The 15,942-nt window shown below is 37.9% G+C and overlaps 1 protein-coding gene across 7 annotated transcripts in view; it reads left to right on the top strand.

Moving 5' to 3' along the window:
* Positions 1 to 15,942, top strand: part of Nectin3 (nectin cell adhesion molecule 3) — an 88,239-nt gene that overhangs the window by 54,465 nt on the left and 17,832 nt on the right. For 3 of the 7 annotated variants that reach the window (XR_013113595.1, XR_013113597.1, XM_076942997.1), the window contains 2 exons: positions 48 to 186; positions 1,688 to 1,985. Coding sequence is in view for 4 of the 7 variants with exons in the window: in XM_076942997.1 (XP_076799112.1) it covers positions 48 to 186; positions 1,688 to 1,811 (263 nt within the window). In the remaining 3 variants the exon portion in view is untranslated. Of the gene's footprint in view, positions 1 to 47; positions 187 to 1,687; positions 1,986 to 15,942 lie in introns of those variants that run through there. The other 4 variants (XR_013113596.1, XM_076942999.1, XM_076943000.1 and 1 more) reach the window with 3 other exon arrangements.

The raw sequence follows: 15,942 nt of genomic DNA, 5'->3' as shown, positions 1-15,942 counted from the left end.
TAAGAACTCTTCAAAGTTGTTTGAAAAGCTTTTCTGTTACTTAACAGACATCCCGCTTAAGCAGAGCTCATCCATAGCAGTGGCTGGAGCTGTGATTGGAGCTGTCCTGGCCCTCTTCATCATCGCTGTCTTTGTGACTGTGTTGCTGACGCCGCGGAAAAAGAGACCGTCCTATCTTGACAAAGTGTAGGTAACAGTCTTGCTTGTGTTCGGCTGTGACCATCCATTTTTCCATCATCCTTTGTGTCTACGTTTACATACTTTTATCCAGTGTTCAACAGATAGAGATAAGGGTAGTGTTGCCCCCCTGTTAGTTGACTGTGATTCCATCAGAGCATCTTCCGCAGCATCCTAGCAAATGATCCTGACAGGGCTGCTGGAGACTTGTGAGGCAGCAGCTCCTCATTCACAGGCATTAGGCATCTTTCCAAATGCACCATAATGATAGCTCTTGTTGTCCAACCGAATAGAATTCAGGCCTTAAAGTACTGGTTTCAATATTTAAAACATCTTCATCTTAACTGATTATATGCCTGTCTTACATATGGATAAAATTAAACTATCGAGTTATTTTTAAAGACTCGGATTTTAAAGCTTTTTCCTTAAAAAAATGCTGTTGCAGTAAATTATAAAATAAGTATCTTTTCATGTAAAGAATAAATAGTTTTTGGCCTAATCACTGAGATTGAATTATAAATATTGTACCTTGTTATAGAATGGAATGACTAATACGTTATTTCATTTTAATCTTGTCATTATCTCTCAGTAATTTAGCTGGATGATACCTTTCATACTTTGCATGGTTATATTCAGAACGGAACTGTGGGGTTTCCTGGGCAATCTGTTGTTCCATGAGGGCTTGAGGTTGGCATTGAAATGGGACATTCCTTTTATATGCTTTGAGGTGCTGGGTGCTTCTGCTGTGTGCATTTAATTCCATGCACTCAGCAGAGACAGATGAATCTCCTGAGTTGGAGGCCAGCCTGGTCTACAGAGTGAGTTCCAGGACAAGCAGAGCTACACAGAGAAAACCCTGTCTCAGAAACCAAATACTTCTTTAGTCTCTCATAGTCACTGCACGGGTCTTTCTAGATTGTAGACCCTGTTATAATGTAGTTGGTGCTGTTTCCATGAGCATGCTACTGGTCCCATATGCCCTTGTTTCCTTAGCTAAGTGGTGCTATACATGTTTATAATTTTTTAGTAGTGGAAAGTTACTTTTTATGAATAAAAGATGGTAAAATGATGCTTTAATTTGGTCAAATGTAATATTGGAGTTCTTTTATAATTAATGGTTTTATGACCTATGAGTATCTGCTTACATGTGGCAGACATGTAAGATACATAAATAAAACCCTTTAAAAAAGCCAGCTTTAAAATATTTGTCTGCATAATCAAAGGTAAAAATACAGCAAAGGTCAGAAGACATTATGCACAAGATGACTTGTTTAATAGTAATTTTCATTGTATTTGAATTACTTCTTTAATGTGAACAAGTTAGTTTGGCATTAGGTACTGGAAATAGTGCTGACTTACTTTCTTGAAAGATTAACAGAACAGAAATAAGCATGCAAAGTATAATAATTATGTATTATTATAGGCTGAAAAAAATACCCTTCAGATTTGTGAGACCCATGTTTTTTTCTCCCCGATGGTCCCCCATCTCTGTTTACTATTTTGAACGCAGAATCGACCTTCCACCTACACATAAGCCACCCCCTGTATACGAAGAACGAATTCCTTCTCTCCCTCAGAAAGACCTTCTGTGCCAGGTACGTGTTCATGAAGACACTCAAAATCACCCGAACTAGCGTCTAAAAATCTGCCCAGCTGTTGTGGCACGCATCTGCAACCCCAGCGCCTGAGAGGCTGGAGCAAGACTAGAAGCTTAAAGTCAGCCTTGGCTACAGTGAGTTCGAGGTCTGCCTGGGCTACTGGAGATCCCATTGCAAAATTTGAAGTGAATAAATTTTTTAAAAATCCTATCCTATTTGTATTAATTTTTCAGAGCATTGTCACGCTCCTTTGTAACAACATAAGATTCTTAACATGTTCAAGTATTCCTCTGAAATGAGTGAGTGATCAGTCAGACTTTGTGTGCAAGTTAGTAAGAAAGTGATGGCTACTGTGAATAAGGGAATTGGTACTCCAGTGGCCTTAGGAGCTGCGGTTAGAGACTGATTGGGATGCAGTGGTATTAACCTGGAGATTCACTGTAAAAATGGGCATCCTTTATGTGGATAAGGCGTAGAGAGCTTGAGTGTCTGTGGAATGCCGTAGACCTGGCTCTGGGAGCACTGCATTTCACCTTTGCTTCTTCTCAGTGTGAAAGCCTTCTCCATTCCAGCATGCCTTTCTTTGCTTGGTAACAGGCGGTATACATTCCAGCTTAAGCTTCTGAAAATGAGTATTGTATTGTCATGTTACGTCTGTGGTGACTCTTAGCTGTGATGCTGCAGTCAGTGTCCAGTAGCTCATGTGCAGGTGCAACACTTGTCTGCTGTCTGGACCCGGGTATTGTCTTTGCTTGGTGTTGGAGAAAGATAAGGCCAAGTACTTGAATTCTTTTCATCTCAATTATAGGTGTTGTTGGGTTTGTTCTGCTGCCATTTTCCCTGTTATACATATAGTGTGTTGGGTTCTCACTCTGTTTCTTGGATATGCCTGTGGAATCATCCATTTTCCTTAAAAGATATGCCTTTGATATTTACCTTGTATCCAGTCTGAATATATAGAGCACTTAATTTGGTCAGGACACTGGAAAGGAATGGTTCTGTGGAGAGACTCTCAGTGTCTGCTCCTTCCCTGACCATTTAGTCAGACTGCTGCTAAGCAGCGATGGGGCGGGCAGGAGTGTGAAGCACCCTGCCATGTACTGCTGTCTTAGCAGGATAAATAAGTAAATTAATTAATTAATTAATGTGGGGATAGCATGAAGTGCCTACAGACCCCTTGACTAGAGGTGCTAAATTCTAGAGAGGGTTCCTGCCTTAATCTGTGGGTGTCCAAACTTTGTTTTAAGAATTTTGTCCAGGATACTAATCTTAGCTTCCTTAGAAGAAGATTAATTGAATCTTATTTAAGTCTTGTCAGGAAAATCAGTTTACATATAGTTTATTCTCTATTTTCAAGATGACTGTTTATAGTAGCCTGAATTAAAAATAGTGGTTCAGGTCATATGTGTTGGGTTTTACAACTGTTAATATACACTTTAAGACACCATATGCATACATACAAAAGGAAGGTGTTCTTTCCTGATGACTTGAGCTGTCAGTGAAGGAGAGAGCTTTCAGGGTGGCTCAGTTTGGGAGGTAGGAGATAAATTACTCAGGTAATAATAAGAGTAATTTGATTGTAGTAAGTTTAGTAACAGGAACAATCCTGGGCAGAAGTGAAGAACACACTGCATAGCAGTCAAAACCTTTTGTTGAAGGAAGTTTGCTGGGAAAATACCTTGTAAACATTGAGCAGCATTGGTCCTTATGAAGTAAGCAACCAGTTAGCATAGTGATTTCCTTTTCTCCGTTCACGTCAAGCAGTCAAAAGCATTAGTCAGCAATATTTTCTTCTAATTATAAAGCTAAATCTTGCCTAAGAGAGTCAGAACTTGTGTTGGTCATGAAATCAGACATATCATTCATTCTTTAAAAATGCTTTTAGAAATAGTTAAAACTTTTGGAAAGATAATTTATTATGACTCACACATTACAAGATACACTAATTGTATGGATGTTTGACTCTTACATCAAAATGCAAAGCTTATAATTGTTTCTTTTTTTTACTAAGAGATCTGTAAGTTTATGATGACCCTGGTCTGATTCAAAAGATAACTTATAAATTTTAAATTCATTAATTTCTACTTGAAATCATTATTTAGCTGTAGGGCTTGTACCAAAGAGCTCATGTTCCCAGAAGGCTAACCTGGCTTTAAGGAAGAGCTGTTGTCAACATTGAACACCATTCTCTCCTCAAAGGCGATAAGAGATAGTTTATTCATGAGCCAAATATAAATGCCCACAGCTCAGAAACGGGGTAGCCCCAAACGACATGCCCCAATATAGAAACAAGGTCTAGAACCAACATAAGTCTTCAATTTAGACACATTTTCGAATGCATTGGTGGAAACATAAAGAAGGCTACAGCAGACATCCCGACTGTAGGTACCACAGGCTGTGCAATGGTGGTCATACGTTTGAGTTGGTGGAACTAGTGGTCTATGATGGTAATGCATCACAGGAGCTCTAGACACAGGACTACCAAGTCTAGTGCAGAAGTGGCTGTGAAAGGCTGTAAGGGGACTAAAGATAGTGTATGATAATTTGACTTTAGATCAGCAATAATCCAACATTAAGTTCTGATCCATCAGTTAGCATTGTGGAATCTTTATGATGAGTGTGACTCTCCGTAGTGTGTCAGTTTGTGCTGACCTTTTCAATGGTGGTTTTCTTCGGAAAACTATGAAAAAGCGATTCCTACCCATATATGCTTGTCTGCAGTGATGAGGAATTACTTTGGTGGTAGTACCTGCCTTAATCCCTGAGAGAAAAACAAAGCCTGCTATTGTGAAGAGACACTCTTCTTCTTGAGAGGCAAGTGTCTTCCTACAGAGATGTCTGAAGTGGTGGTACAGAAACTCAGGAAATCAAAAACGCTGTCTTGTCTGAAGGCAAAGAGCACTTAAGTCCACCAGTGTGTCCTCTCCCTAGATGAACATCTGACAGGAGTGTTCTTCATTTTATGAATCATACAAGGTTGAAACATTATGCTGTGTATTCTCATTTTTTGATGGTTTGTTTTCCTTGTATGCTTCATACACAAGTATATTCTTCATACAAAATATGTTACAATCTTACAGAAACTTAAAAAGATCAAGTATGCAAATACTTTTTCATTTCATACCCTCAAGAATCCCACTTCCTTCCCCTAGATTTAAATTTCCCACCACATTTCCCCCACATTGGATATTTTATTTATATTTCAATTGTTGTCCCATTCCCCCCCCCCCACGCAGAAACCCCCTATCCCATTCCCCTCCTCCTGCTTCTGTGAGGATGTGTTGCCACCCACCCACCCACTCACTCACTCACTTACTCCCACCTTTCTCCCCTCAAATTCCCCCATACCGGGTCATCCAGTCTTCATGGGACCAAGGTCCCCCATACCGGGTCATCCAGCCTTCACAGGACCAAGGGCTTCCTCTCCCACTTATGCCCGACAAGGCCACCACACTTTTCTCCATGACTTTACTTTATATGTGCTCATATTTTATCTGCGGTATTTTAAAACATAGAGAGAGCTATGATACCGTATATTTCAGAGTGGCCAATGCGTTTTCCATTACCAAGGTCCTCTGAGTTATTAAATAAATATTCATGAACATGATTTCAATTAGCTTGAACCAGAAACTTTGGATTTGTTGACAGTTGGTATGTCCCTGTTGGACTCTCTTTGTGTATCTCTGTTTCATTCTAGGTAACTTTCAAAATATTCCATTACATTGATACATAAAACTCACCCAATGAGATCCTTATTTTTGCTGCATAATTGTACTGAAAATATTTATGCATTTTGTTATGCTTGTATGTTTCTGAAATTTATGCCAAGAAGTAGAATTACTATATTGTTTTGTGTTTTTACATTTCAGAAGGTGTCATATTATCAGCCAAAGTATCAATACAAAAGTCTTACAAACAACATGCAGCACCGGCTTCCCTCTCCATCCTGTAGTGTGTGGTGTTTTCCAGGGCGTCTCGGGTGAATTAGAGCACTAGCCTCATAATCAGTTACCAAATACTAAACTACCGGTTTGTACCCATTTCCCCCGGTTTTTTAGTTGTGTTTTGAATTTTGATTGTTTTTTAAGAATTCTAATGTAATATAGTCCTTTGTCATACCTCATTTCCTATTTTATAGGTTTGCGTTGTCATGTACAAAAGTTAAGTTTGTATGCAGTCAAGGATTATTATTTTAATCTTATAAAAGTCTAATAGTTTTATTTGAAATCTGAGATTTTGTGATTTCAAGTAGAGACCTATTTAACCAGTTCAAATTTTTGAGATTTTAAATGTATAATTACATTTTTCTTGTGTTCTCTTATTAAACTGTAAGCTGGTGGTGATTTACTTACTATTTACTTACTTTACTTACTGTAGTAAATTCTCGTATCAATTTTTTCTTGCCAAGATCTTTTTTCTTTTTTCTTCTTTTGACTTTAAAAGAGTGACTTCCCAGACTTCAGAACAATGTAGGCATCCCGTTAATGCAGCCTGGCAGTGTGGTAATGTCAGTCCCAGAAACCACACAGGTGCTCTGGAGTGTTTGCTTATGTTCTGGAATGAAATTTTTTCTTTGGAGGAACATGTGTTTTCTCTTTCGGTGTATTGTACACAGCTCAAATATTGTGAACAGCAGTGGAGCCGCCCCCACACCCCCCACACCCCAATCATTATGGCTTCTTCTAGGTGGTTGTTATTAACATGTAGACAGACCCTCACTAAAACCACCTAGGGCTTTTCATATTTCTCCTTGTTTATATACATGTAAAATTGTTATCTGTCAGATAATATTAGTAATTGTAAAACTTTTGACTGTATTGATAATAATTTATGAAAAAATTTTATGAGTAATATTTCTATTGTAAGAATATACAGAACAGGTTGTGTAATTGAAGGGTGGGGGATGTTAGGTGCATGTGTATAAATGTTCTGCACGTTCAGGAAACACTATGGAGCTTACTGATGAGTCTTCAGAGTCTGTATAGTGAGTAACCTTAAGAAACTTGTACCAAGACACAGTTAGGGTGTAGTACTGTGCAAGTTTTCCACTTATACCTGAAATGACTATTGAAATGACTCTGGCTTTCCCAACATATCTGTGTGAGGCTGATTTTCTGTAATGCCCTTCAACTATGTAGCATATTATAACAGAAAAACTGACAGCTAGTGGGGAAAAATCTAGTTTCTTTTCTGATTTTTTTTTTCTTTTATTTGACTTTGATATTGTATTTCGTTGCTTGCGTGCGTGCGTGCGTGCGTGTGTGTGTGAGTGTGTGTTGTGTAGATGCATATGCAATAGAAGCCCAAGGTTAATGTGGGGACCCTCCAACTCTGATGACTTTGCTACCTTAATCTTTGAGGCAGGGTTTCTTAGTGAAGCTCAGAATTCTATGGTTTGGCTGGGTTCACTAGCCAGCTTGTGCCAGAATCCAGTCTCTGCCTAACCAGGCTGGAATCACAGATGCACCTTCACAGCTCCCTAGCATTTATGAGACTACTGAGTTTTGTAGTTGATTTTGTACCTTGCTACTTTGCTGAAATTATTGATTGTTTTTAGAAGTTTTCTGGTGAAGTCTTGGGTATCATTTACATAACATATCATGTTAGTCAACAATTACATACGATTTGACTTTTCCTGCTGTTTGTATCCTTTAAATTTCTTTCTCTTTTCTTTCACCAGCTCTAGCTGGTGTTTCTAGTGCAACATTGAAAAGGAATGGGGATGGTGGGCAGCCTGGGCTACTTCCTGTTGATAATGAGATTGTTTCATTCTTTTTACCATTTAAAAAAAAAAATGGGTTTGTCATAAGCAACCTTTGTTTTGTTGAGGTCTGTTTCCTCCCATCTAATTTCCCTCAGGATATTTATTATAAAGCAGGTTGGATTTTGATTAAGACTTTTTCTGCATCTATTGAAATAATCATGTGCGGTATATCTAAGTCCATTTATGTGTTTTATTATATTTAGTAACTTGTATTTGTTAAACCAACCATCCTGGAATTTCAGAAATAAAGCTAACTTTTTCTCTTTTTTTTTTTGTTTTTTTTTGTTTTTTTGTTTTTTTTGTTTTTTTGTTTTTCGAGACATGGTTTCTCTGTGTAGTCCTGTCTGTCCTGGAACTCACTCTGTAGACCAGGCTGGCCTCGAACTCAGAAATCCGCCTGCCTCTGCCTCCCAAGTGCTGGGATTAAAGGCGTGCGCCACCACCGCCCGGCTAAGCTAACTTTTTCATAGTGATCTGTTCATGATCTGTTCCTATATTTGGTTTGATGGCATATTATTGAAGAGTTTTGCATCTATGACAATATCAGGATATTGGTTTGTAGTTTTGATTGTTGTTGCTATTGTTGTTGTTGTGTCTTTGCCTGGTTTGAGTACTAGAGTAAGACTGGCTTTATAGAACAAGTTTTGAGTTTGGGTGTGTTTCTTTTCCTCCCTCCCTCCCTCTCTTCCTCCCTTCCTTGCTACCTATGTTCCTTCTAATCTTTTATCCATTTCTTTTTTTAAAAAGTATTTTAAGAAGCATTGTGTGTAGTTCTTTGAAAGTATAGTAGGATTCTACTGTGAAACCATATGAGCCTGTGATTTTCTTTCGTCAGAAGGCCTTTTATTGCTTTAAATAAAATTTAAAATTTTAAATTTTAAGGAATTTAAAATTCCCCTTTTTATTTTGAGTCTCTTCCAGTTTTCCTCTCTACTTGGTTTAGTTTTGGTAGTTTGGGTGTGTCAAAAAAAATCTATTCATTTCCCTGAGATTTTCCAACATAATGGCATATAGGTTTTTGTTTTTCAATTCACAGTTAAATTTTATTTTTGAAAACTAAGATTTACATTTAGAAGAAATTTATATTTAAAATATGTATATATACACATATACATATATATTACACACATATATACACATATATGTCAATCAAGATGTATAGAAAAATATACAAAGATATATAGAAATATATTAAAAACTATAAAGTATTTCTCCAAACCATCTACAATTTTTTTCACAGATAAATTTAACTTATAACTTATTGAACACATTTCTAGATTTTATGTATGCATGCCCATGAACACTTCTGATGCTTATTATGTTTACATTCACCTTGATGATAGCTGGGATTTTTATGTTTCACGTCTTTACAAATAATATTTTCCTTCTTTAAGTAACTTGTGTACTTAAAATACCTAGAAATAGACCTAAATATTTATGTTTTATTTCTGGTGTGATTGGGTTCTTTTTTATTACATTCTGCCTCTTTTGGAGAAATCCTTTAGTCCTCATCATGTTTCATCCCACTTGGGTCTCTTTCTGTCTTCCCTGTTAAATTACATCCTGCTTATGTTTTTGTCACCCTAACACAAACATGAGTCATCCGAGAAGCAAGAACCTCAACAGTGAGAATCCCTGCAACAGACTGGCCCATGGGCAGAGGTTGTCATTGCTGACGGCTCATGTGGAAGGGCCCCGAGTTCCCACACAGCTCAGCAGTACCTAGCCATGCACAGTCAGCTGGGCATATAGAGTTTTAAAGTACTCTCTTAAAGCACTCCATATAACTTCGGTGTCTGAGATTTTACTATTTCTTGCCTTCCACTGGGTTGAGTTTGATTTGTTCTTGTTTTTCTACTTGAATTGGATCATAAGGCCATTTATTTGTGTTTTCTTTGTTCCTCCCCACATCCCCCTCCCATCTGGATCCACTCCCTTTCTAGGAAGGCTCTGAAGGCTAGCCCTTTAAGGTGGCTGTGACTGTGTCCCCAAGTTTGTTCTTACTTAGTTTAAGGAACATTTGGATTTCTTCTCAGACCCATTCACCAATCAGTAATGAGTTGTTTACTCTCCATGAGTTCATACTCTGTTTTTGTTTGTCCTTGATTTTAAGTTTTATTTCATAATGGTTGAGTACTATACATGTGTTTATTTCGGCTTTCTGTATCTGTTCGCTTTGTATTCTAGCATGTGGTCTATTTTAAGGAAGGTTCCATGTATTACTGAGGAGAGTGTAGTTTAGGTAGAATATTCCATAGGTGTTTGTAAGGTCCATTTGATGTAAAATTTCAGTTAATTCTAAGGTTCCTCTGTTTCACCTTTGTCCACATGACATACCTACTAGAAAATTATGGTGTTGAAATCACCTACTATGATGGGGGTTTGTTTTAATCTGTGTCTTTAATTCCATTTGTGTGCTTTTAATGAAATGAAGTACAGCAGAGTTTGGTGCATGAATGTTTGGTTTTGTAACATTTTCTTCATTAGTTAATCCCTTGCTTAGAACTCATCTGTAAGACTAATGGGTTTGAGGAGAGACCTGCTGTCTTGGCTATGAGTGTTGGGGTTGTTTTTTGTTTTGTTTTACTATTTGTCCTTGCCATGTGGACTTCTTTTCTTTGGTCATATGTCTGATGTGAGAATTTGTCCTGTTTTCGATTGAGCCAGTGCAGGAGCTATGTGACCAGGGTTAGGCCAGGTAAGGCTGGTGGGTAAGCTATTTAATGGGACCAGGCAAAGATGGCTCCCAAACCCCTGTTTTTAAGCATGGCCTGTAGGTCCAGAGATGGCAGTAGGCAGAGGAAAGGAAGGATGGGAAAGGAAAAAAGTATCTCACCAGTCAAAGATGGCTTACAAAAAAGCCATATATGTGGAGCTGTGTCTATGGGTGTCAAGATAGCAACAGGTGGGGTGAAGGATGGGAAAGGAGGGACATGACTGACTAGGTACAGGCTGGTTACAAATAGGCCTGTTTCTTAGGTTGCAGGTATGAAGGTAGGCGTAAGGTACAGAGATGTCGGTAGAAGATAAGGGGAACCATTGGAAAGGGAAGAAGCCACTTAATCTGCAAAGGTGGCTCACAATCAGAAAAGATTCATGGGCCAGGTCTAGGGCTAGGCTTATTGAGAATTCAGATTCTAGGAGGCAAAGAGCTAAAGAGTGTTTTACTTCGACATAAATAACTTGCATTATTTATTATTTAAATGGATGGTTTGATGTATGGATGCCTTGTGAAACAACTAAATCAAGGTAGTCAATGCTTGCATCACCTTATACATTTTGATAAAACTTTTTTGAATGAATAATTGAAAGCATCAAATCCTTCCTTACACTCTCCTTGCTTCACTTATTCTGTGACAGCTATATATGTATGTATATGCATATGAATACTTCAATATACTATTATATTGTAAATATATGTAATATGTAAATATATGTAAATATATATTTCAATATAATAATGTCTGTATAGTTCATGTTGTGTATATACTGGATGTCACTATATCATGTATGAAAAGAAAATACTGAAAAAGAGACTGGAAGCATCCCGAAGTGTTAGGAGTGGCTATATTTATATTTGTTGGAAATTCTCAAAGGCTCTTATCTGTATGTTCTACTTATCTGTAAAGCTGAGTTCTGTAGTGGCTTCTCTGTTACTGGCTTCAGAATAGGGTGAGATACACCTGGTGAAAACCTGTTGCAAAACTTGAGGCTCTGGTGTTAGGTTGAGCATGCTGACTATTCAGGGCATCCCCAGCACTCCCTCTCTGGCAAGACTGGAGGCTTTTTTCAGGAATATTCCATTCCTAACTAAATGCCCTGAGTGTTTACATCAGAATGTTTTACAGGAAGACTGTCCACTGGGGTTTCAGTAATTAATACTAACAGTGTAAATGAGTCCTTTCTAAATATAATTCCTAGTGACTTTCTCCACCTCCAGATAATGACATGTTCAATGATTTGCCTTCTTGCTCTTTAAGCACAGACAAGAAAATGCATATTCATATGAACATGTGTTTTTATATATTATACCATTGTCTTATACAAAATGGTAACATGTTATACTGCTATATATTCTGCCTTTCTACTAGAATGTTCTGGAGATGGTTCATGATTGGGATGCAGACTTCTCTTGCTTGTTTTTATGGGTACATAGTATTTTAATGTATGGTTTTATTATATTTTTCAATTACAAAGGATTCTTTTAATAATGCTACAATAGATAGCTTTGTGTGTGTATGTTATTTTGTATCTTCAGATATAATTGTTAGGATAAGTTTGTTTCATCACAGAGCAGGTATATTTAGAAATTTGTTTGATATTAGCAAATTATCATCTTTAAGTTATATATACTATTTTGTACAACTATTGATAATGTATTTAACTGTTAGTTTATTCACAAACACTCCAATAGAACGTGTTTTCTGCTTCACTAATTCCAGTTTACTAAAAGTGGCATATCTGTATTTTGTATATTGTAAATGTACAATAAAATAAAAAATTAATTGTAGCTTCAATAATTTTTAGTAATAGTATCTTTTTCAAGTATTTCAGATACTATTCCTACAAACTGCCACTTTATCATCATCTTATTTATTTGAATAGGATTATTGTGAGCATTTATGCATTTTATAGCAGCTGTGAGTGGGTTTTATTTTAACCTTGGCCTGAACCTTGGCATATACAATACTTCATATCAAAATTCAGAGTAAGGAAACATCAGGAAAGTGAATGTTCTTGGGGATGAAGAGATGGTTCAGTGGTTAAAGCAGATGCTCTTCTTATAAAGAGTGTGGGTCTCATTCCAACATCTACAGGGTAGCTCCCACCCATCTGTAACTCCACTTCCAGGCAGTCTGATGCTGTCTTCTGACCTCTACAGCACTAGGAATTCACGTAATATATATTATATTACATATATCATATATATATCACACATGCAGACAAACACTCATAAAATACATTAAAAATTAGTCTTTTGCAAATAGTCTTCCTCAGAGAAGAGCCCTACAGTTGGTTATCTACTACCAAGCAGTCAGCCCTGAAATCATATACATAAAAGTAACATTCTACAGACTGAGCAAGTATACTTATAGATTTAGGCTTATATGTGTACACGCATGCGCTCATGCACACACACACACACACACACACACACACACACACACACACCTACAATAATTAAAAGGGGCATGAATTAGCAAGGGGTTACTTGGGGAAAGATGGGAGGGAGAAACAGAAGTTGGGAAATGATGTAATGGTCTTTCAGTTCAATTTCTAGTTGGGAAAAATGTTCGATTATTATTGATTTATGTTATAAAAGATAAGAAATTCGGAACAGGTAGACATGGGTCTCAGATGTTACTGGTGTACATGAGTTTGAGAGTTCAAGTGCAAGAGTAGGAAACATCTGTCTACCACGTGGCTTTGCTTCAGTTACTAACACTCAGATTTTTAGTTACTTTTCTTGAGCCTCTCCTCATCCTGCCCTTTATGGCTTCCTTCGTAGATTTCCGTTATTATCTTCTCCAGGTGGCTCTCCAGCACATTGCTCTCACCTTGTATTTTTCAGGTAGGCTGCAGCTGTTGATAATCATTCTGTTGATAACCATTGACAGTCTTTTCTGAGACTGGAAGATTTTAATATGTTTCCATATGCCACCAACAGTTAGAATCTTTTGAATTGGAGAAAGAGAAGGAAGATGATAAAATAGTTAACATTTTCCCCCCAAATTACAGGAAAATATGTTACTTACAGGAGCATGCATGGAAATAATTACTGGGTAGTTCAGGCATGAGTTTGTTCTCATAAGAAAATCAAAGTTCCCCTACATTGCCCTACTTTTATTTCTGTTGCTATGATAAAATACCCTGACCTTCCCCCTCCCGCCCCCCCCCCAAAAAAAAAAACTAGGTCCATCGCTGTGGGAAAGTCGACAGTGCCATGAACCTGAAACAGCTGCTCACAATACGTCCGGTGAGAAGCAGAGAAAACAGGAGAGTATGGATGCTCACTTCCTTGCTGTGCTCTGCTTCATTTGTGTACCCATCAACAGTATAGGAACCCTGTCTAAGGAATGGTGTTGCCCACGATGGGCACGGGCTTTCCACACCAGTAGACATCCTTCACTGAAACTCTTCCCTGGTGATTCTAAGTTGTGTCAAGTCAGCCATTCAGCATGCATATTCTCTCCAGCTAGAGGCCATTGAAATAACTGTGAAATAATTACAGGGTTTCATTGAAGCATGGGAAGGAGGAGGAAGTTTTAGGATCAGTAAGTCTTCCATGATATGATATATATGCTAATTATGTGAGGAGAGCCTTTCAAAGCAAAAGCTAAGATTTGAAGGTGAAAATATTTGTCAAGAGCACAATAAGGTTGGTTGACCTGAGGTGAAACTGCTGGAACACATGAGCTTACAAGTAAGTGCTGGCCCCCAAAGATGAGCGCACAGTGAGCCTACTTTGTGATGAATGGCGTGGGGACTCATAATCTGTGCAGCAGTCCTAAAGCCCAGCCGAACACATTATACTCCCTGCTTGCTGTTACTTCACAGTGACAATATTAAAGACATCAAAGCAGCGGAACTACTCTAGTAAAGATGAAAATGCTGCTTCCAACTCATTTAGACTCAGGATATGCCTTTTGAAAATTATTTCTTTTAGAAATTATTGCTGCTTTATTATAATTTTATCGGTGCTTGAAATTAAAATAGCATCTTTTATATTCATAATACAGCTTTTTAAAATTATCATTGGCATGTCATACATTTCTTCCATCTTTGCTTGCTTCTTGTTTTTTTACTTCTTTCTTTTCAAGATTATAATAGAATTCCCTTTGTTTCTCCCTCCCTTCCCTCCCTTTAACCCCTCCCATAGACCATCTCCTGCTCTCCTTCAGATTCATGGCCTCCGTTTTTACGTTAACCACGGTTACATGCATATATTTGTGTTTATACATACATGTTCCTAAACAGAGCCTGCTTAGTCTGAACAGTGTCACTTGTACGTACGTTTTCAGGGCAGGCTGTCTGGTATTGGATGTACCCTTCCCTGGGGAAGACTATGTCTTCTGCTCCCAGCATTCCCTAGTTGCCTGCAGTTCTCTGTGTAGGACTGAGGGCCCCTGCCTCCTCCCTGTCCACTTTTTAGCATGTCTGTTGTTGTTAGATACCAGATTAGTGAGTGACACCTGATTGTGTCCTGGTCCCATTTGATTGGAATGTTTCCTCCTCTGCAGGACTGGTAGGTTTTAGAGTAGTTTAAGCCGTCGTGTCCAAACAGTTCCTACTGCCCTTTTATCTTCCTTGCAGTCCTTCCCAGCATGCTTTCCCAGGTTCCTAAGCACCACTGATGTCTGCTTTTGCAGCAGTATTCCCCAATTCTTGCTGAGAAAGACCCATCTCAAGTCATCTTATGATGCAGAGTTTACAAAGCCTTATCTTTTTGTTTTTTATACATAGCTAGCTAGCTATGGTAGTTTTATTTATAAATTAACTATTGTAAGAGATCAACAAAAAAATAAGTACTAAATAAAATAAAATAGTTCTATCAATATTAGTAACATTGTATGAATGGAGTCCCTCATGAGAGAGTTAACATGTTCTCAGATCGCAGAGGTTTGTAGCTGATCTACAGAGGGTGGAACTCAGTACATTCATACAGGATGCTGTTTTTTTCCTTCACTTTCCATGATAGTCTTTTGAGATTCATTTGTGATCAGTGTGTGTTGTCTTAGTATTTCTTGTCCATACAGAACATTTTGTTTGCACAATAAATGTTTTCCTTGATTGTGGTTTGGGCTTATGGTGAACCAGAATTACAGGGAGCCATTCAGTGCATACCTTTGTATAAATAGTGTATATATGTCTTCTGGAATTAATGACTAAGTGATGGGGTAGCATATTTTTAATTTTTAAGGAAATGCAAAACTGCCATCCTGTGTAATAGTCATTTCTGTTTCTGCAGACAGTATAGGACTTGTTTCATGTCTTTCCCAGCAGTTCTTAGGGCCAGTCTGCTAAATATTTAGACGCACTACTAAGTGTGTGCTTATATTTTGTCTTGGTGTTAATTTGCATTTTCCCCTGATCCTGTGTAGGCTCTTTCTGTGTATTGAAGCACTGCTCAAACACGTGCTGAGTTTTTATTGGATTCCTTTCCTTTTTTATCTCCCCCCCACACACACCTACACAACCACAGTTTTATCTCCTTTCCCTTCCCTGTCTTCCTCCTCCTCTCTTTTGGATTCTCACTGTTGAGTTTGAACCTTTTGCATGGAAGTACTTTCTCAACAGTTTGTAAATATCTCTTCTCATTCTCTTAATGGTAACACTTGAGGAGTAAAAGTTCCCTTGAGTTGAAGGTGTGGAGAATCTTCATTAAAACTGTGCTTAGTACAT

The sequence above is a fragment of the Arvicanthis niloticus genome, chromosome 12 (assembly GCF_011762505.2).
Source record: "Arvicanthis niloticus isolate mArvNil1 chromosome 12, mArvNil1.pat.X, whole genome shotgun sequence".
Taxonomy (NCBI): domain Eukaryota; kingdom Metazoa; phylum Chordata; class Mammalia; order Rodentia; family Muridae; genus Arvicanthis; species Arvicanthis niloticus.
The sequence above is the reverse complement of the archived record's forward strand: the minus strand, read 5'-3'. Positions and strand labels throughout refer to the sequence as shown.